Source organism: Equus caballus, chromosome 16, assembly GCF_041296265.1.
Source record: "Equus caballus isolate H_3958 breed thoroughbred chromosome 16, TB-T2T, whole genome shotgun sequence".
NCBI lineage: Eukaryota > Metazoa > Chordata > Mammalia > Perissodactyla > Equidae > Equus > Equus caballus.
This window is the reverse complement of record NC_091699.1, coordinates 91,919,370-91,940,112: the sequence shown is the minus strand read 5'-3', so window position 1 is coordinate 91,940,112 and position 20,743 is coordinate 91,919,370. Positions and strand designations below refer to the sequence as shown.

The window sequence follows — 20,743 nt, the reverse complement described above, 5'->3', positions numbered from 1 at the left end:
CAACTTTGAGTGAAATCAGGATGGGGATGAAGGGTAAGGGCTGGGGCTTGAGGGGGGGGTTTTCAAAAACCTATTATACACTTTGTTCAAAAAAGACATATCCGCGCCACTCAGAATCTTGTCTGCCGCATACAAGGGAAAGTTGGATCCTGCCTCCACTGCAGTTGTAAAAACCTGATCTGCGAGGAGAAGTTTGCTCTGGAGGCTGTACTACTCTCACTAGGGAGAACAAATATCGAACCCACCTCGCCTGCCTTTCAAAAAAACAAGGGAGGGACCTGCGGGGGGAGGGTAGCCGTTGGGCGGGGGAGAGGGGAAAAAAATTCTTCAAAAAAGAAAAGTCAGTCTTCTCCTCTCCAGTCCGTGGAAAATCCAAGGGGGACGTTGACAAGAGGGTATTTTTAGGAAACGCGTCCAAATATACAGGGTAAGAGTGAATGTGAGAAAAAAAAAAAAAAAGTTGTGGGTTGTAGAAGTTATCAAGTGGGATTTGCGGCGCTCTCTGCAGGAAATGCAAGCGGCTCCAGTTCAAAGCCACATGCACCAACGTGACATATAAGCCATTAAAATATCATCCTGACGGCTCATTTCTGCTTCATCATACATTCCCTAACTGCTTCCCGAAAGCTGGAAAAGGAGAAATGAAGGATGACCGCCTCGCTGGAACCACAAAAGAGAGGCTTGGAGGGGTTTGTGGTCCCCCCTCAGCCACCCCAAAGTGATGTGCAGAAATGAGGCGATCCCGGCAACAGGTGGAGCGGGGTAAGTGCGTGAGTCCAGGGGGCAGGCAGACGGGACCTGGACCCCCGGCAGCCGGGTAGCAAGCGCCTTTATCGGGGCCATTGGCACCCAAACCCCACTGGGAGAAGAAGCCCAGCTAGACTTTCTCCCCCATCCCCTCCCCCATTAGCCCCCCAACCGTGGGTATAGGCCCCACCCCACTGACTTTGAGGGGAGGAGGGGGCCCTTCCGCCCAGCGGCATGAGTCCATCCCTTCTTCCCAGGAGGGGGGGACTAGGGGGACGAATGGGCCTCCCAATGGCACAGGGACCAAGAGTAACTTCTTGCCCTCCCGCCTTCTCACCCTTCCTTGTAAATTGCCTGGGTGTCTCACCGAGGGCACAAGAAGGGGAGTCGTGGCCCAGAGCTTCCCTCGCGCCGAGTGAGCGGAGCCCGAGCCCGGAGGGGTCCCTTACAGGCTCCCTGCCCCCACAAGGATGGCAGAGAGGGACTCGGCTTCCCCTCCCGAGGGCCAAAGGAGCCAAGTTAGCCGGCCGGCCTCAAGATGATGGAACTTCTCCACCCTAACCTGACGGCGGATGCTGGCTGGGTCAGCCGCGGGCCGGTTCTCGCCCTGGCGCATCCTGGTCCTGCCTCAGGCAGCTGACCGCTGGGATCTGCTCTCTGCGCGCGGCCGGCCGCGGGTTCGGGACTTGGTTTCCTTTCTCCCGGATGAGAATGAGGGCTACGACTAGCTCTCCGGGAGCAGGCCGCAGTCGCCGAGGGTTCTGGGCACTACCCTAGACAACCAGGGGCACTGGAAATTAGGGGGCAGTGAGGCAGGAACAGAGTCAGGCTGTGAAGGAAAGCTAGGACTGCCTCAAAGGCTTAACCGCAAAGGTTGGGGTTGATGAATGGTCCATGGGGACAGCTGGGAGCCAGTGAGGTCTGAGGAATGGAGAAGGGGCGTTCGAGGGCTGCCCCTTGGCCTGCACCGTCTGCAGGAAATTCCCTTTGGATTCCAAGGTCATATTTCTCCCTACATTCCGACTACTTGGCCTCTGAGGGACACAGAAGAGGCACCACCTTCCCTTCCTCTATCTAGCTGCTGGGAGGTTGGGGAGTGTGTGGTTTAAAGGGAGGGTTAAATGTCCAGGCTGGTCCTTCAGGAGACCCACCCACTAACACAGACCCTGCTCTGGGCACACGGAGGTCACCCAGCCTTCAGCCGCATCTGGGGGAACCCAGCTCTTCCCTCAAGGGAACAGAAGAATGAGAAAAGGCCAGGGCACAACCCAGCTCGCAGCTCAACATCCTGGTGCTTGAGGGCCTGACGGAGGGGAGCCAGGGAGCTACCGGGGGTAGCTGGCAACAGCAGGCCACCGGCAGAGGCCAGGAGTAGTTTGGGCTTTAGCTTGGGAACTCCAAGCAGCCTGCAGGGCCTCTGCTCCACACCCGCCTGGGCCGTGGCCTGGAGGCGGGCATGCCCTTGCCGGCGGGCCTGCGGGTTAATCCGTGTGCAGCAGCCTTGACGGCTTGGTGACTGAAGTTGCTGGCTTTGGAAGCAGGATACAGCTGACCTCTGACCTTGGGCAGGCCTGCCCTGGCTAGGGCGACCCCACAACATTCAGCCTGGGTGTTCCCCCAAAGAAAAATGGTCCCTTTTGCATGTACCCACCGGCCCACCTTCTTGGCTCTCTCCCAGCGCGATCAATTCCCCGGGCTCGCTGGCACCCTTTCCTCTTCTCAAGGTGTGGGGAGGAAGGCAGATTCCAATGAGTCTCCAGGTTGTGCTCCTGCCCGGTGATTCAGTGGCCGTGGCTGGTGTGAGGAGACAAGTCTGAAGCTATCGTTCAGGGAAAACCAAGCCCAGCATTTTTCAGGGCTTTTATATTCCTGGGTTGGTAGGGATCTCAGGTCCAGGGGCCCAGGGACTGCTCCCAAATTCTCTCACCCCTCCTTCAGCGAGATGACTGGCTTGCAAAGTGGGGTCAGAGTTTGAACCAAAGGAGAAGATATTTACCCTGGTTCCCTGCACCAGCTCGTGATAGAGCTGCTACAGAGGGCAGTTTAAGGTCCCAGTTGCCCGCCGAAGTCCAGCCTCTGCAACATTTGTCTGCTCGCCTGTGGGTTTGTAATGCACAAAAGACTGCCAGGACCTGGGGGTAGAAGTGACCCAGGCCTCTTAAAGGGAGGGCTTGGGCAGCATTGTGGGTGGACAGAATTCTCTAGGGAAACTCACACTCATTTCCCTCCGAAGCAAAAAAGTAAATTCTATTAGTTCCAACCAACCAGGACTTTTCCCGTGCCAGACATCCTGCCATGAGGAAATTTTAGAGCGAGGACGCCCAGCATGCCGCCTTCTGTAGGAATGCAAAGTTGGGCCTCCTTTCTTTCCTGATTTGTGCGGGAAAGAACTTATTTCCTTTGGGGACAGATGCCTTTTGGTTAGAAAGAATTGAAAATAAGTAAAATCCTCTGGGAAAAGGTGAGTCTACCCCACCCTACTCCACCCCTCAGGCTTAGACCTAGCAAAGAAGGGAGAGGGAAGGGTGAAAAACCCCAAGCTAGTTCAATCCTGGGTTGGGGGTTGAGGGAGAGAGAAAGTGATCTTCGCGCATAGAGAACTGGAAAGCCTTTGAGATAGCAGAGCCCCACTTGGATCTGGCCTGTGGTTCAACAAGTTAAACACCCGCTTGTTCTGTGGGCTGGAGTGTCAAGGCAGGCAGACGTTCTCATTGACAGAGGGCTCCTGTGTTTGTCCAGCCTGAGACCTTTCAATGACTGTTTGTCTTTCTAGGCTAAACTGAGGGTTGGGGCTGGGTGGATCGCCTGTGTTTGGCTGCTCCACTGCCGTTAGCCTCGACTGACAGATGCAGAGGTCCCCAGGACGGGTTTCAAGCTTTAGGATGCCAAAGGCTTACAGCTGTATCCTGAGTGAACCGGATAAGGAATGCAAATATTTGGGGGGGAGGTATTTCTGACCTTTTTGATTAAGAAATGGGAACAGCCAGGACCAGATGATAGGAATGATACTTTTTTCCCCTTATCTGATGAATTTTGTATTAACTTTGAAAAATCAACCAGTGATGGCTTTCAAATGGGTTTCTAGGTGGAAGCCATGTGAGGGTTACAGATTCCACACCACTATGGGTGGAACAGGATCTATAATTCTGTAAAGAAATTCCTCTCCCCTCACTTCCAACACTTACAACTCCATTTTTAACCTGCTATCCTCCCAGAGGGCACCCTGCCTTCCCCATTACATCTCACTGAACTTGGTTAATAAACTTAAAGAGAATAATGGGGGCATCTCCCACAGTAAATTCAAATTCTAGAAGTTAGAGATGTTTGAACACTGACTGACTGAAAGGGTGCTTAATTGTACCTGCAAGGGGATCAACAAATGAGTTCAGATAAAAGTCTAGTTGGGAAATGTTGATTTTCAATAATTTTTTTTATCACCAAGGATATATTGTTTTGCAATAAACATGGGTAGCTCTAGCACAGTCCTTTTCTTTCACTTCCAGATTTGAAAATGGTCAAAGACAGACTGAAGGATTCTTCAGACCGACACCTTTCCTCCTCGTACACTCTGGCCACATGATCTTACCATACAGATATGTATGGAATTGTTTAACTGGGCACTATCCCTCTTTTCTTCTCAAACAGGTTCAAAGTCAGAAAATGAGATACAAGACTTCCTTGGTGATGAGGAAACGATTACGGCTTTACCGAAACTCCCTGAAAGAGTCAAGTAAGTCAAAATCCTCTCGTGAATGTTGCTTTCCTGCAGTTGTGTGTTTAAGTAGGAAGTTCTGTTTTGTCTGCTGGTTATGTTAGGTTGTGGATTTAGGGATGTTTCCAGAGTTTCGATGAAACTTAGAACAACACCTTGGCATTTGATGCATTTGCACACGAATCAGCGACCCAAGTCCCACCAGCAGCCGGCTAATCCCCCTCAATGCCTACTCATCTAGACATTCTAGAATTAATATTTGACGACTCTCTCATTGAAACAACCACCCCTGACCTTTTGTAGTTCCACTGTCACATTACTCTATGACATATTCATCTTGAATTCATTTCCGGACGATTTGATTGGAATGAGGTTTGACATGTATTGGCTTCCATGAAAGGAGCAGACTTTGATCTTGGTGATGGGGTTTACATGATATGCATCATCTTTACCAGGGACACCAGCCTTCTGCAATGTGGCGGCAACGACGTTCCCACAATGTGGTGTCTGAACAAGGAGTGACTGACAGCCGCTCTGTCAGGAATACCTTCATTGTGAAGAATTTAATTTAATATTCCATTTAGAATAAGCATATGATTTAGGGTTGGGTGTTTCCCCTTCCAGGCGTCTAGTTTCCCTCATTTCAACTACACCGCCAGCTGCCGGTTGCCTCTAAGGTATTCCCTTGTTGACAGGAAAGGCAACCTTCTGAACAAAAGTTAAATGGACAACTCAGGGAATGGCTCTCTTCTATTATTTTGGGATGATTTGATGGCAGAATTCTCAAGAGAGATGTGGTTATTATGTAAATTCAGTTGTTTTAATTCCTCAGTGCTGTTCCGGAAGATGCTTTAGCCATGTTTCTTAATCTTTCGTCAAAAGATGTTTTGCAGAACTGTTACTTGGAAATTAAATTCTATGCAAGTATGTTTTCTTTCATACTCCATTTCATTAACAATGTTTAAAGCCCAAACTTCCATAGCAGAGGGTAAGACTAGCCTCCTTTATCTCCAAAATCTTGAGAGATTTCATCTTCTTTGTACAATTTGGGCTTGGACATACGGTGGGCTCCTGGGGCTTAAGTGATTACTATTTTTTTCATAAGACTGGAGACAGCCTCTCACTGCAGGAATCTGAAGTCTGTCTGTGGATAGCCTATGAACAGATTTGCCCCTTGTTTTAGGGTGGTAACCTGGCCAGAAACAGGGAAGAAAAGATTGAACAAGTGACTGCAGATCTAGATGCAGAACCCTCAGGGAACAAGGCTTGTGTTTGGCCAGGCTCTGTGCAGTGGCCCTCATCTCCTAGGATCCTGCTCTGGGCATAACCTGCAACAGATAATCATCATTGAGCATTGTTTAAAAGATCAAAATGTAAAAATATCCTAGCTATTGATCTGAAGTCCCCCCCACCCCCCCAACACACACACACACTTCTTTCCTTTCCAAGGGAGAGAGGTCAGATATCTGCCCACTTGGGCCAGTGATGTGAGGACCTCTGGCAGATGGTAGGGCCACCATATGTATTTCTATACAGCAGGACAAGAAAATCACTTTAGTTTGTACTGTGGTTGTGGCCTGGCTGGGGTAAATGAAGGTGCTGGGGCCAGGATTCTGGGCCTGGAGAGATGTTTGAGGTCTGGTGGTGGAACTGCTCCACAGAGGCCCCCAGGAAAGCCCCCACTGCTTCTTTGACCTCTGCTGAAGATCTCTGGGCTGCAGAATGTGTCTTCTTTCTGCAATTCAAGCAGGAAAGTAGACTCAACAATGCTATAACCCCTAACAAGGTCAGGAATAGAGTGCTCCAGCCAAGCATTTGATACTGGGGATAAGTGTGGTTGGATAACTTTCTGAAAGAAAAGTTCTGAGCACCACTGAGGAATACCGCTCCTCAGCCTGCCCAACCAATAGTCAGTGACCTTGCTACCTGGGCACTGAGAGACTCAAAGGGGTGGCTCTGAAGACTAAAGTATGCCTCCCTGACATGTGTGGTTAGCTGGATACTGCTTTGGGGCTTATTTCAGAGAATGCCTTGAAAACTCTTGTGTAATTGCCCCAAGTTCCCTGTCTATAAAAATTTGTGGGTGAAAGGGATTTTTTTTTTTTCCTATTTCTGTCCCTCGGGAAATGGCCCTCTGGGAGCATGCCTGGTCCCATTGCTGTGTTTAGACAACCCGAGTGTGAACCATGTGGCTCCAAGGAACTTGTGAGCATCAGGCAACCCTAGTGACCTACAGGTTGAGTGACCCCTGGCTACTCAAGAAGCATCTACCCATGATGGGTCCAGATGTTTTCAGTGCTTCAAGAGAAGGCTGCATCTGGGAAGGAGCTCCACGGGGCCAGGTTACTGTCCGCGAATTTGGCTGAATCAGATGTAGCTGCCCTTTTGCTGTTGGCACAAAAAGCCATGCACATGTTCAAAGCTTTTCAAGGGTAAAGTTAGTAAGAGAGAGTGTGTAGTGTACAAACAGTCTCTGTGTACAAAAGCTCTGCTTCATATCCCTGGAGTCCACGGAGTCAGTGCTTAGAATTTAGGGGGTTCACAAACTAGGATGGGAAGAAAATTGCATCTTTATTTTTCAGCACCTTCTAGTCGAAAATTATACTTTTCTTCTATTATAAGTACGGGCAACAAACACAGGACTATTAGAGTTTACAGGCTTCACCAGGCTTCCAAAAGGGCCCACAACCCGAAACAACTTAAATACCTTTATTCCATACTGTCATTCAAAGATTTCGATGCAGGTGGAGTCACAGTATGTATGTATATTAAGGGTTCCATTTTTGTACAAATCAGACTTCTAATGGAAGCCAAAGTGTATGGTGAGTTTGACAAATATCCTGAACAGTAGGTTGTAGATCACCTAGGTTCAGGTGGGAAAGAAAATGTTTTAATTGCTGTACAACTGCAGAAGTGCCCCTGCACTTAGGCACTCCAGGAGGAGCTGACTGAGCTCTCTGTTAAGGGTTGTTGAGGAGAAACAGCTGGGCAAAGGGTCCCAGGGATGAACACACTCATTTTGGGTTTTGCTTTTAGTTTTTGTTACAGAGCCCTTCATGGGTTCAACCCAGACTTGCCTAGACAACTGTATCATTCAACAGACACCTGCACAGTGGGGAGCCTTGAAACCACTCACTGAGATGTGGGAACACACTGCTAGAGACCGGGGCTGGCCTTGCTTCCCGGAAGGAAGACAGGGCCAGAGACCAGGGAGGAGGTGCCTGTGGACAGATCCCAGAAAGTGAGGGTGAGAGAGAGTAAAAGCAAGGAAAGGAGACCAAGCCTCAACATCTAGTCTCAGCACTGTGGTGTGCAAGCCCTTGGTTCCCAGAGCAGAAGGGGTTCGGGGGTCAAATGCTCTCCTTCAACTTTTTTTTCTTTTAATGCTAAGGTAGCATCTATTGGTAGCATTGCTTAAGCTCTTCTGCGGGAGAAGCAGAAAGACCCGGACTTGTCAAAGCTGAGGGATATTGTTGTGGAAGTTAATCCCAGGATAAGATGCGCCCCGAGAGGGGAACAATGCATTAAATGAAAAAACTCTCAAAAAATCTGCCAACCACTAATTATTTTTTAAAATTTCAAAGAAACCCTTATTTACCCACAGAGAAATGTGCAATAACAGTCCTTGGTGCTGAGGGTGGGTGGGGCAACTCAGTCAGTTCCGAGTCAGAGATCTCGTAATCTGTTCAAACTTCTCACCTCTGCTATGGGTACGGGGTCTTTTACTCAATCCTTAAAACTTCTGTCAAAAAGCCAAGCCTTTCTCTGCCTTGGGGACGCTTTCTATGGCCGCCAGGGAGGCCCAAGCACTTAGGTTGGCATTTTCGGCTAGAGACAGCAAGGCAGGCGTCAGGGCGAGCGGTCCTTTAAATCGCCAGGCGGTGCAGCTGGCCCTGGCCGGTCCGCGCAAACAAAGGACACTCCCCCGTTTATGCCACACTCAGCTGGGCCAGAACTGAAGGGTTTTTGCACCGGCCGACCCCTGCCTCAAGACGGTGGAACCCTCAGTCCAGGAGGGCGTCCCGAGAGAGGAGGCCATGGGCCCGCAGTCCCTCTCTCTGCCTGGGCGGGAGACGCCGCGTCCACTCTTCTCAAAGCCCTGAAGGCAAGCGAGGAGGCAGAGCCTCGGGCCGCGGGCAACAAGTGGCTCGGAGCTGAACGTGGAAGAGATCCCCGGGTCCCCTTTCCCAGAGGCTCTGGCGGCATGGTCCAGAGCCCCAGACCGCAGATTGACAGAGGGAGAGCCGGGGGCGAGGACCTCTCCTCCGAGCTGCGCGCCCCTCGCCTTTGTTTCTTTGGCCAGCCGGCCGGCGGGTCTGTGTGATCGGCGGCGGGGAGGATTCCTAGCCCCTTTCAGGAGAGCGCTGTGGGTTCGAGGCCAGCCTCTCCCCGGTCATCACCGCCGCCGGCTCACTCCAGGCTCCGGGCAGGGCCGGATTCCGGGTTCGCGCGTCTCTGAGAGCGCCAGTCACCCGGGAGGAGGGGCCGGCAAGGCTGAGTGGGAAGAACGGAGTCGGGAGAAGGGAGAGGGGGAGGGGAGAAGAAAGACTCCAAGCAGGAAGGCGAAGTGTGGTCAGGGGTTTGGGGAACTGGGAGAGAGAGAGAGAGAGAGAGATGAGGGACGCGAGAAATTTCGGAGAAAGCGAGAAAAAAATCAGGCTCAAGAGCCGCCAGCCTAGGAGCATAGGAGTTCGCCCGCTCCCGGCCGCCTAGTCTGCAGCCGCCTTTCCTCCCTGGATCCCGGTCCTCACCGCCTCCTGGCTCCCGGGACAGACTGCCGAAGCAGGCCGCCGGCCCCGCGAGCCGGGTGCTCCGTCAGTCCCAGTAGGGCTGCCCGGAGGACATCACGTGCAGCGCAACGCCCCCTCCCCAAAAGTCGGGGTGAATGGAGGCAAACCCCAGGCCGGCTCCCTTCCAGGAGTAGCGAGGCAGAGCAGTGCTTCCCAGCTTTCGGGAGAGGAGGGGGAGGGGGCTCCAGAGGAGAGAAAAGAATCTGTGCCCGGGTCAGAGCGCATGAGCAGTAGAAGCGTGAGATGCGGGGGGAGGGGGGGCGGGGGGGGCAGGGAGGGAGCGGGAGCAGTTGTGAGTGTGTGTGTGTGTATGTGTGTGTGTGTGTATCCGCGTGCAGCGGGACCTGTCATCGCTGACGTCGGGCCTGGCCGCGGGCCAATGGGCGACCTAGGCGATTGTCCCTCTCGGCGGGCCCGGGCCACGGCCCCGAATCTCTATTCACTTCCTTACGCGCCCCGCTGCTGCCTCTGTAGTGTAAGGGATTTCAAGTCGTCATTAAAGACCGAGAAAGAGGGAGGAAAAAAAAGTCACAACCCAAAATTTGAGGGGGAAAACCCCCCAACTTTGCAGAGGTTTTTTTTGTGGTTGTTCTATCCCCTTCCTGCTGTCAGGTGACGGTGGCGTGAGCGGCCCGACCTAGGGAGCCCCGGCCGGGATGCAGAAGGCCGCCCTCTCCCAGTGGAGCTGGGCGCTGAAATTCACATAGATGGCCGGGGCACCTCAGTCCCACCACCACCTTCAACATCACCACTTCCCTCTCCTCCGCTCCCACGCAGGGCGCTGCGTCCCGTAGAGCCCCGGGGAGTGGGCCCCCGAAGTGCGCTCGGGGCGCAGGTCGGACCCCACGGAAGCAGAACCCGGGGGCCCCCAGCAACCCACAGACTCAGCACTGCGCACGCCACTGTCCCTTCCACCTGCCCCGCTGTCACCGTCCCTCTGCCGCTCATGGGGCGTCAGGGGGCTCTACCAAACAGCTGTCCAGGCCGACCGCGGTGGAGGCGCTTGGCCTCGCGCTGTCCGCCCGGTTCGCAGCCGCCGCTGGCCAGCTCCAAGTCCCCGCGCTGACGGCAGAGGCCGTGGTGTGGCTGGGCTGGGCTTGCCCCCCGGGGCCCGGTGGAACGCTCAGCCCAGGTCACCCGTTCTCACGTGCGCTATTTGTCTCGACAACAGGTAGCAGCTCCGGACACCATGGCCCCCAGCTCGCTGCCGCCTCCAGCCCCTCGGTGTTCCCGGGCCTTCACGAGCAGCCTCCCCAGGCCTCCCCCAGCGGCACTTTGAACGGACTCCTGCGTCTGGGGCTCCCCGGAGACATGTACGCTAGGCCTGAACCCTTCGCTCCGGGACCCGTGGCCCGCAGCGACGCCCTGGCAGCTGCCGCGGCCCTGCACAGCTATGGGGGCATGAACCTGACCGTGAGCCTCGCCGCGCCCCACGGTCCCGGCGCCTTCTTCCGCTACATGCGCCAGCCCATCAAGCAAGAGCTCATCTGCAAGTGGCTGGCAGCCGACGGCCCCGCACCCCCGCGCCTCTGCTCCAAAACTTTCAGCACGATGCACGAGCTGGTCACGCACGTCACCGTGGAGCACGTCGGCGGCCCGGAGCAGGCCAACCACATCTGCTTCTGGGAGGAGTGTCCGCGCCAGGGCAAGCCCTTTAAAGCCAAATACAAACTTGTAAATCACATCCGCGTGCACACGGGCGAGAAGCCCTTCCCCTGTCCTTTCCCGGGGTGTGGGAAGGTCTTTGCTAGATCAGAAAATCTCAAAATACACAAAAGAACTCACACAGGTCAGTATTCGGCACTGTCTGTCTGTGCGAACCCTCTGGGGAAGCAGGCGGCCTGTTCCGGGCCCTCGGGGCTAGATTTCCTCAAGTTCCATCGGGGGGAGAGGGGATATTTTGCGTTTCCACGAGCAAAGTCCATAAAATATTAATTATGTCCTTCTATTAGAATCAGAGAAGTTTCTGGAGGCTGTGTGTGGGGAGGATAGTGCAAGATTTCTGCTCTGGTGGGGGGCGAATGAACATGTTTGGGTCTGTGTGTGCAAATATGTTCTCCTTGCTCACTGAGTTTGATTTTAAGGTATTTAAAACGGCACTGTTCCCCAAAGTCGTAAAGACATAGGAACAATTTAATTTTTCCTGGTCCCTTTGGAATCGTGCGGCAAGTACTCTTCCGCAGGTCAACCTGACAACCCGACTGCAAGCTGAACGGAGGGGTCATCAGGCCCTTGGCGCCTTCTTCAGCATTTAGGGTCTCATGGGCTAACTTTGGCCCTGTTTTGGATCCTTGGTGACCTCACACTTGGGACATTTGACAAACCCTCCCTTTTGCTTTAGCAGAGACCCAAGGAGACTCATCCGCCTTAAATGTCATTTACCGAGCTGTTAAGTGAAATGGGGACATGTGTCAACCACATCTGTTAGTTCTAGTTAACAGAAAGAAAAGGAGCCCACACAAGAGCCTGCAAAGTTGAACTCCTCTGGCCAGAAGCATCTCTAATTAATGCAATTGCACGGGGAAAGTTTTCACACTTCCCAGAACAGCCTGTGAAGTTACATTAATTAGTTTAGCAGCCGATGTTTGCACTCTCCTGACCTAGGGTTTTTTCACCCCCACTCCCTCCAAGTTTAAGAAGTCACCATCTCCGCTCCTCCATTTTGGGGGTGGGAGAAGGAGACCGGTGCGGAGAGGACAGTATAAAACAAGTTCCAGCTTGGTACATCACTGCTACTCCCTGGCGCTCTGCCTTACGTCTATTCTTGGCGGAAACATCAGCAATTATTAGAGTCAAAGAACACCCCCAGGCTGGAATTGCCCGGGAAACCTCCCAACTCCCATCTTCTCCCCCAAACCCTGCAGTCTTGGGGAAGGTCCCGGTCCAGGACTCTGGCACACGCGGAGGCCAGACCAAAGCCCACTTTTAATCTCTTACTTTATTTCCAGAGCACGTCTGGAAATGAACAGTTTTCCGGAGCTATTTCCAGGATCCCTCCACCCTTTCCAGAGGCCCCTCCCGCCCTGTGAGTTTTCCCCGGGGCGGGGGCGGTAAGGGAGACCCTGACCGCCGCCCGCGGGCCCGCTGCTCCGGGAGCTGGCGGCCCGCACCCGGAAGGTAGACGCGCAGTGCTGAGCCAGAGAAGGAACTCATTTTTAATGACAGGGGAGTTTTAAACAAACAAACTTTTACTGCTCTTTGCCGGCCTACTGTTTGAAGTCCGTGAAGCAGAAAATGGTTAAATTCTTAGTGCAATCGACCTACAGCAGAGAAGCAAGTTCAGCGCGCCGGCCTGGCTCAGGTTTGCGTCTATTCAGGACAGAATTCGCAGCGCGTCCTTTCTGCTGGTAGGCCCGATTCGTGATCGCTGTAGTTCAAAAAAAAAAAAAAAAATCTACAGAGCCTCGCCTGCTCCTGCGTTTCCCTCCAAGTCCCCCTCCTAAGTAATGAAAAGAGGGGAAAAAACACCAACAAAATGTTTCTCAAATGGCAATAGACCTCACTACAAATTATTCATGAAGACAGTTCTCGATTCAACAGGAAAATAATTGCCTTTTCAAATATTAATGGCGTTTCATTTCCTCGAGTCGCAGAAGAGGCGAAGAGGAGCTGATTTCTCAGGAGTTGAGATTCTCCCGGATCTGAATTCGGGGCCTGGCTCCGGAGGCAGCCGCCCCGAGCCCCGAACCCCGAGCCCCGCCGAAGGGCTCGCCCTGGAGCGGTTGCAGCCAGCCCGAACAATGGTGCGTGCGCGAGAGCCGCGCTCCGGCCCGACCCCGCCGCCCCGCGCCCTCCCCGGGCCCCCCCCGGCTAGGGGCTCGCACGCCTTCCCGGGCAGTCGGTAGAGAGGCAGGGCTGGGGATGGAAGCAGAGGTGGAGAGACCGCGCCGGGGCCGAGATGCTTGGACGACCCGGGCCAGCCACAAGTGCGAGAAAATGGCGCTCGCCGGACTGCCTGCGCGGGCGAACTTCGTCCGGCGGGGGCGGCGCGGGACCGGGCAGTAGGCCTCTGCTGGCGGCGGAGCCCCTGAGAGGACACTCTGGGCCCTTCGCGACCCAGTCCCAGCCCAGGCCACAAAGCGAGGGCTGCAGGGCCCTGGATCCACCCCCCCACCCAGGGCGTCGCGCCCAGACCTGGTGGGAGGGAGAGAGCTGGGGGGGGGGGTGACGGCCGGGCGGGGAGCCCGGGGCGCCTCCTCACTGGGGAGAGGCCGGCAGGGCGCGGGGGCGCGGCCTCACCCGGCCTCCCGGCGGCCTCGGAACTTCCTGGCTGCCGGTGTCACCTTCAGTGCCCTGCAGTTTTCGCCTCTGCTTCTCGCCTGGGACGAAATCTTTGTTTCTGTTTTACGTGAATGTCCAACGAGGTGCTCACAAGATGGGATAAGTGTGTGTGTGTGGCGGGGGATTATCTGGGAGGGGCGATCAACCTCAAATTTCATTCTTTCTCTGTCTTCTCAGCAAATCTTTTCTTTTGCAGGCCTTGAATTGCTTGGTTCTTGTAAGCGATTTTAGAAAGAAATGAAGGAAGGAAGGGAGGAAGAGAAGTTTTAGTTTTGCAGATGCTAACGGGGATCAGAGGCGAGAAGACGAGGGGCAAATAAGGAACACTGATTTATTCTGCATCTTTCTCCTATTTTTTTTTTTAAATAAAATGGTACAAGTGTCCTGGAAATGGCAAATGCCAGGCCCGTCCAGCGTTCCACTGTACTAGCCATATTCCTGCAGGGAGAGGACGCAGCGGCCGGGCTGCTGGAGCCCTGGGCTTACCACCCGCTGCCGCGCGGAGGCGAGGGTTGCGCGCAAACCTCTGGCTCAGCCTCAGCCTCGGCAGGGCTCGGGAACAGGGGCTTTGTTCGTTCAAACCTGCCCCCAAAGCACCCATCTTTCCTGGATGCGACGGGAGAAGCGAGCACAAAGGCAACAATCCTCCAGCCGTGCTCTCTGCCTCTTTAGCCAGACGCCTGGTAGCCGTTCTCTCAACCCAGGACGCCCGGCATCATCCACTTGTTTAAAGCGCTAAAGCACTTCCTCCCCTCCTTCCCTCAGCATCTGCAGCTCCAGCAGGAATCTGGGCTTCTGGGTTCTTGGGATCCTTTCCTCCCCTACACTCCAGCGAATCCAGCCGGCGGTGAGCTCCCTGCTTGGGGCTCGGTCCTCGGCCGATATTTCCATCCTAACGCGCGCTCGCGCCTTCCTGCGGCTCTATCCGGCATGGCACCACGGATCCGAGCCCCTCGCAGATGTACCCCGCTTGCCCGCTTGCCAGCTTGCCCGCTTGCCCTCCGGACCGAGGAGCTGGGCCTGGCCTGACCGCAGCAGCTGCGCTCATCCCGAAGCCGCTGCGCTCAAGGGTGCGACTGCCGCAGAGGCCTTGGATTCGGCTCGGCCGGGGCGGACCCTTGCTGCGCCGGTTGCAAGCTCAGGCCTGCGAGCCCGGCCGCTGGGCGTGGGTGGTCTGGGAGGCCCCGTCGACCTCTCACAGTCAGGTGGGACTGGGAGAGCCTGCTGCCCGCGGCAGCGTCTCCGGGAGGCCGCTGGAGCAGCGTAATAAAATATTATTGCCGGCGCGCGTATCTGGAGGGATTTCGCACGGTTTAGGCAAGATTCGAAGAATGCTGCTAAATGTTTGCCCTCAGGGGGTAGAAGGGAAGGGGGAGGGGGCTCCATTTCCCGTAAAAAATCGCCTCTGAAGAGAATCCTTGCTCAGAATACCTTTCTCTGCAGCACGAATCCACATTATGCACATGCCGAGTGCATCGGCTGCGCAACCTGAAATTGTTCCATCGTCTTGGCGTTTGCACAAAACCTACTTTAGGAACAATTTGGGCCGGGATGGGGCGTATTGCGGGATGGACCGCTGGGCGGAAGTGGGCAGAGACGTTTTGCTGGAACAACTTTAAATTGAGCAGATGCGAGCTCCTCAGTCAATTTTATTCTCCGGGCAGAGGTGCTTCTGGCTCCGAGGGGAGAGAATTTGGAGGAAAACAACCTGAGTGGATCAGGATTTTCTAGGATGGAAATTCGACTAAGATGGAGTCTTTGTCGCTCCTCCTCCGGACCCTCCCCCTAGGCTCAGACGGGAGAGGGGGAGGGGTGGAGGCGGGCAGGAGTTGCTCACGGGGCACGCTCTGAGCTGGGGAAGAGGGTGCCCGGCCTCAGGCGCCGAGCAAAAGAGGTTTCTGAAAACTTTTCGTGGTTCTTTTCCAAAAAATGGGAAGAGAGCTTGGGCGAGGGCGGTCCCCGCGCACTAACGTCTCTACCTTGCCTCCGCCAGGGGAGAAGCCCTTCAGGTGCGAGTTCGAGGGCTGCGAGCGGCGCTTCGCCAACAGCAGCGACCGCAAGAAGCACTCGCACGTGCACACGAGCGACAAGCCATACACGTGCAAAGTGCGCGGCTGCGACAAGTGCTACACGCACCCCAGCTCGCTGCGTAAGCACATGAAGGTGCACGGGCGCTCGCCGCCGCCGCCTAGCTCTGGTTACGACTCGGCCACGCCGTCTGCCCTCGTGTCGCCCTCGTCGGACTTCGGCCGCGAGCCCCCGGTGGCCTCCTCGGCGGCGGTGGCGGCGCGTGGCGCAGACCTGAGCGAATGGTACGTGTGTCAGGGCGCGGCAGCCCCCGCTGCGCCCCGGAGCCCGGCGCCACCGTTTGGCCCTGTCGCCGCCACCGCCGCCTCCGGTATTAGGGCTGCTGCCGTGGTGGCTAATTCCGCGGACACAGACTGCTAGTCTGTGCCGGGTTATTGAGGCTAGAAGTGAGGGTGAGGAAGAAGGAAGGGAAAGAGGGAAGAAGGGAGGGAGGAAGGTCCCCACTAATAGTTGTTAGAGCTCATTGAATATGCTGAGATAGTGTCCATTATTTTAAAATATAAATATGGTACCCATATTTATTCTACAGTCACACCTAGCACTCCCCCCACCCGACGCACACACAGACGCCAAGACCGGCAGCGTGAAACCAGTGTTGGGGCAAAGAAAGTAGAGAAACAGGCACGAGGAAAAAAAAAAAACACATTAGGAGAGTTTCTGTGCAATCCTGGCAAATGCAGGCAGCAAAAGTGAGACGACGTGCTCTCGGGGTTCACAGGAAGGGAAATGGCCTCTCCGATTGCCACCCCCGCTCTCTCCCCAGCTCCCAGTCGGAGCATCCTCGGAAGTTCCGATCGCCGAAAGTGGCAGGGGGAATTCCTGAGCTGGTATCATGCCTCCTATTTCCTTCCTCCTTTCCTCCTTACACTTCCCCCTTCCCCAGCTATCCTTTGAAACAAAAATACTCAAGTCCCAGATCCCAAATTTTCCAACTGCTTTTGTAAGGCAGCTAAGAGGGAGCGGGATTTCACCACCTTTCCCTGGGGACCACATGCCGGTCCCCCAGCGACTGGCCCAAGCCCACAGAGACGTCTGTCTGCCACTCTGTCTGCTCCGTACACACCATTTACTGGGGGTAGGGGATGAGGTCAAACAACAGGAAATACAGACAAAAGAGCGCTGGAGGGGCTTTAGAATTCGACGCTCTGACACCTCCCCGGACCAGTCACCCTCTCCCCACCCCCTACCCTTGTGGAGGCGCTGCCTGTGGAGTCTTGTGGGTGCTTGGCGCTGGGGGTGTAGAATGGGCCAACGACGTCACTGAATCGAGGCCTCCACAGGGCTGGAAGGGCGCCGGCCTAGGCGACAGTGTCTGGATGAATCGCCTCAATTCTGCGATGGTGTTTGTCAAAAGTCGCACAATATTGTTCTTATTTTTTTGCAAAGGGGGGGTAACAAGAGAGATGAAATGCAGTAATAAATGTTTTAAAGGCAAACACCCAATGGGTCTAGATTGAATATGTATTTGATATGCTGGGTCCTAAGTCCCCAGAAAAAGAACCAGACCCTGGGGGCAGGGGAGAGGAAAGTCTTTGCAATTGTTGCCAAGGGAGCAAAACAAAATCAGGGCCTGTTTCCCAGTCTGCCACCCTCTGCAAGGAGGATGGGGCCGCCCCAATCCTTGCTAAGATTTGAAGGGGGGGGAAAGGAAAAAATAGAGAGAAGAAGGGGAAAAAGAGCCTTGGCAGACCCATATCAGTCCTCCAAGAATTTGGAGATAAGTAGGGATGTGGTGTTCCCACCTAAGGAGACCCCCCTGAAGAACTTCATTTTAAAAGCTGAGCCCAGCAAACCAGTCCTGGCCCTGCTACTCCGCTGGCTTTTCTTCTGCTCTCTCTTCTTCAGACACCATTAGGGAGTTGTTCTCATTTCTGCCCCACAGCCCCACACTTCCACCAGACAAATAATGTCCTAACTGGTGTAGGACTGTTTTCAACACCCCTAATAAAACCCAGAATCTTCCAAATACATCTTTAGTGAATCCATCCTTGTGAAAGGGGAACTGCAAGCTCCCCCCTCCCCAGCCGCCACTACAATAGGGCCCAGAGGCCGCCTGGCCAAGGGCCGGCGGCCGGCAGCTAACAACTCGTTCCCATCGGGAAGCACCCGCCCCATGGCCAAGGTGCAGAGGGCAACTGGGGAACTTGCTTCCTCTGACGATGTTTAAAAATTCCCTCCTCCCTCAATAGGGTTCATTTCTTTCTTTCTCTTCTATTTCTAGGCCCCGTTTTGCCTTCCACCCCCATCCAAAATAATGAAATGAAATGAAATAAAAATGCTTGGTCGGCCCCTAATCGCCTTTAATTTTTCATTTGCTTGTTACAGATGTCCACCGCGTTGCTCGCAAGGTAATCTCGGCCGGCGCAGCTGAGCGCCCGCATCTCGCGCCTGCGACATCAAAGGGCCCGCGCACAAAGCAATGTTTCTTCGCCACGGTGCATCTTCATGGTAAGTTAGGATTTCTATGGCAATGGGCAAGTCGCACTGAAATCCTGAAAGGCCGAGCCTGGAGCCCGTCCAGGCTTTTCATTAAGGACATAATATTTACGTCTAACAGGCCTTTTTTCTTGTGTATACAAGTATATATTTTTGTTTGACGCGGACTAAATCATTTTCATTTAATTTCCGGTAAACAAAACCCACGCGAATGGGCACTTGTTCCCGATCATAATAAAAATGGATAATAATGTGAGGGAAGAAAAGGGCCGCTTGAATCGCCGCTCAGCCCCCTTTGTTTCTGCTTTCTGCGGTGATCAGAGGGCGCATTTGGGTTTGATGGCGAGTTTCTAAAGGCGAGGAAATGGTTTGTAAGAGGGGAAAGAAAAGGAGAAAGGTCTAATCAAGCTCGGGTTGTTCAAAGAGTCGGGTTTTGGGGTTGAAAGTGTGAGTTTGACGGTGCATCAGCATGCCGCGTTAGGCTCGCCATGGAAATGCGCGCGGGGAGCGGCCGCTTCAAAGGCGGCACACTTCACTGCAGACACTCTATTAAGATACATTTGCGCTGACCTTTGCTTTCACGCCCTGTAATACTGTCACTGCGCTCCAGTATACTCTTCTCCGTAAGACCCGCCTTGCCCGCGTTTAGGGGTTCTCCCCGCACTCGGATGGAGCGGGGGCGCTTTGGCGCCGGGGACGCCGTCAGGAAAGGGAGGAGCCGGACTCCGTGCATCTTGACTGCGCCCCAAAAAGGCTCCAGGGTCAGGAGTAAATAACTTTAGGGCAATCTCAGAAGCTTAACAAATGAGCATCCCCAGCTCTGCATTGTGCAAAGTGCCTCTCTGCATCTCGAGCTGGGCGGAGGCTTGGGGTGGGGGGAAGGGAGCCACCCGGGAAGAGTTTAGGGAGTTCAGACTGTGCCTCTGGGACATTTCCACTCTGGCCCCCAGCGCAGCTCATTCTACCCCTCTCTCCCAGAAGTCTCTTGCAGCCCCCCAAAGTTGTTTCTCTCCAGGGTGGGGTGTATGGTACCCTTCAGGCCTGGGCTGGCCCTGGGCATGAACTCAAGAGCCCAAGGCCAGGGGGATAGGGAAGATGGCAGGAAAGTTAGAAGTCCATGTTCCCTTAATTGTCTTGTTGTTTATTTTATCCAAGTACCCCAGTGAATAGGGGAAAAATAAACACGGTGGAAAAAAAAATCAAACAGTGGAGTCTTCTTTAGTGCCAGTCCTTGTGGTTGAATAAAAAGGATGGTCCGCTTTCCATTGAGCTGAGAAATCTTTGAAGTGGGAGTTATTATCTGAGACATTCCTGTTTGTCGTCCTAACAACGCTGATGAAACGTAAAAGGTTCTTTGTCAGCGATTTGTTCTCCTCTCTGTCAAACTCCCTCTTCCCCGGTAGTTTCAAACCGTTTCTAAAGAGATAAAATCAAACTTCTTTAAGAAAAAAAAATACATGCACTCTACACTAGCTGATAACTTTACGGTTAAGTCCTGCTAAGGGAAAAAGCAAGAGCAAGGCAGAGACATCAGGTCCAGGGCCTGTGGAGGTGTGCAGAAGTGGAGGGGCCCTTTGCACAGGCTCTGGGACATGGCGGAAAGAATGCAGAAATGGTGCAGGCACAGGGTACATACCCCAAGCCCACACTGTGTGTCTGTTTCTCTCTGTACTGGCCTGCACTCAATCAGTCCAAGTCAGGTCACCTGGATGAGCCTCCTTTGGGGACCTCTCAAACTCCTAATATTCTTGCCTGGGATCCTTGGAACCTCAGGATGCAGCCAAGCGATGGTTAATATTTCCTGCGCCTTCAAAGACAATCTCTGCTATAAATAGACCCATTGTGTGTTTCTTCCCACTAGCAGTAATCAGCAAGCCTTTTCTGCCATTAATAGAAAGGAGAGTGGCTTCAGGGAGAGAGACATTTTTATAATTTCCTGTTTTCTTCAGAATCTTGGCAATTGAAGTTCAGAAGGTTCAGTTTACAAGACAGTGACCCCAAAGTGCATGCAAACACCCCCCTCCTAGCCCCATGTGCAGTTCTTCATTTTATATTGTGCCCAGGAAAGAAACTTCCACCCTAGCCAGGTTTCCCCAAATCTCTTGATGTGGTTTTAAAGGTGGTTTAAATAAACAAGGATGTTCTGGCCTCCCCACCCCGTGTGTGCTGACTAAATGATTTGTAAAGAAGTTTCCCCAAGCTGTAACCCATGCTGTTATTATAGTTGCTACAAAATGTTGTCTCTTATATTGATTTTTATTTGTTTACTAGAGGTCCCCATATGTTTGTTTATATTGCTAATTTATGGGAAAATGTAATGATTGCAATGAATGTGAATTATACAGACAGGCAAGTGTTTTGTAATCATAATTCACACACACACACACAAAAGCCTGACTGAAACCTTAGACTATTTGGTACCCTCTTTACCCATACTGTTTGTGATTTATTATCTGTCCCCTTAGCATCCTTAAATTATGAACTAACTTGAAAGAAAGAAAAAGTTGTTACATATTTGACTGAAAGTGATCGTTGAATGAAAACATAGTTGAAAGCCGTGGTTTAATCTTGCTGTAAATATGTAAAAATGAATAAAATCTGTGATTCTTTTCCCCTCCGAAGACCTTTGTGTACATGGAGCTCCATTTTGCTATTTTCTTTGGAAATAAATGGTGTGATGTTTCCCTTC

At 53.3% G+C, this 20,743-nt stretch overlaps 2 protein-coding genes and 1 long non-coding RNA gene across 10 annotated transcripts in view; 1 reads left to right on the top strand and 2 right to left on the bottom strand.

Moving 5' to 3' along the window:
* Positions 1 to 2,931, bottom strand: part of ZIC1 (Zic family member 1) — a 10,292-nt gene extending 7,361 nt beyond the window's left edge. The window contains exons 1-2 of one of the 5 annotated variants that reach the window (XM_070239118.1): positions 2,744 to 2,931; positions 2,399 to 2,541 (exon numbers count right to left, since the gene is read on the bottom strand). The gene's annotated coding sequence lies outside the window, so the exon portion shown is untranslated. Of the gene's footprint in view, positions 1 to 1,114; positions 1,239 to 2,398; positions 2,668 to 2,743 lie in introns of those variants that run through there. The other 4 variants (XM_070239119.1, XM_023621070.2, XM_070239117.1 and 1 more) reach the window with 4 other exon arrangements.
* Positions 328 to 20,743, top strand: ZIC4 (Zic family member 4). Of its 4 annotated transcripts, none has more exons than XM_001492211.7 (5): positions 328 to 762; positions 4,393 to 4,477; positions 10,421 to 11,038; positions 15,524 to 15,842; positions 17,944 to 20,743. In XM_001492211.7, coding segments are annotated over exons 2-5 (1,008 nt in total). In that variant the 5' UTR covers positions 328 to 762; positions 4,393 to 4,407; the 3' UTR covers positions 17,945 to 20,743. The 4 variants fall into 4 exon arrangements, with proteins under 4 accessions (XP_001492261.3, XP_070095223.1, XP_023476839.1 ...); XM_070239122.1 differs by having other exon boundaries at positions 382 to 427; XM_023621071.2 differs by lacking the exon at positions 328 to 762 and adding an exon at positions 2,560 to 3,208.
* Positions 12,387 to 15,053, bottom strand: LOC138918273 (uncharacterized). The gene is made up of 2 exons (XR_011427394.1): positions 13,489 to 15,053; positions 12,387 to 12,616 (listed from the first exon to the last, which is right to left on the bottom strand). It is a non-coding gene; the product is annotated as an uncharacterized lncRNA (long non-coding RNA).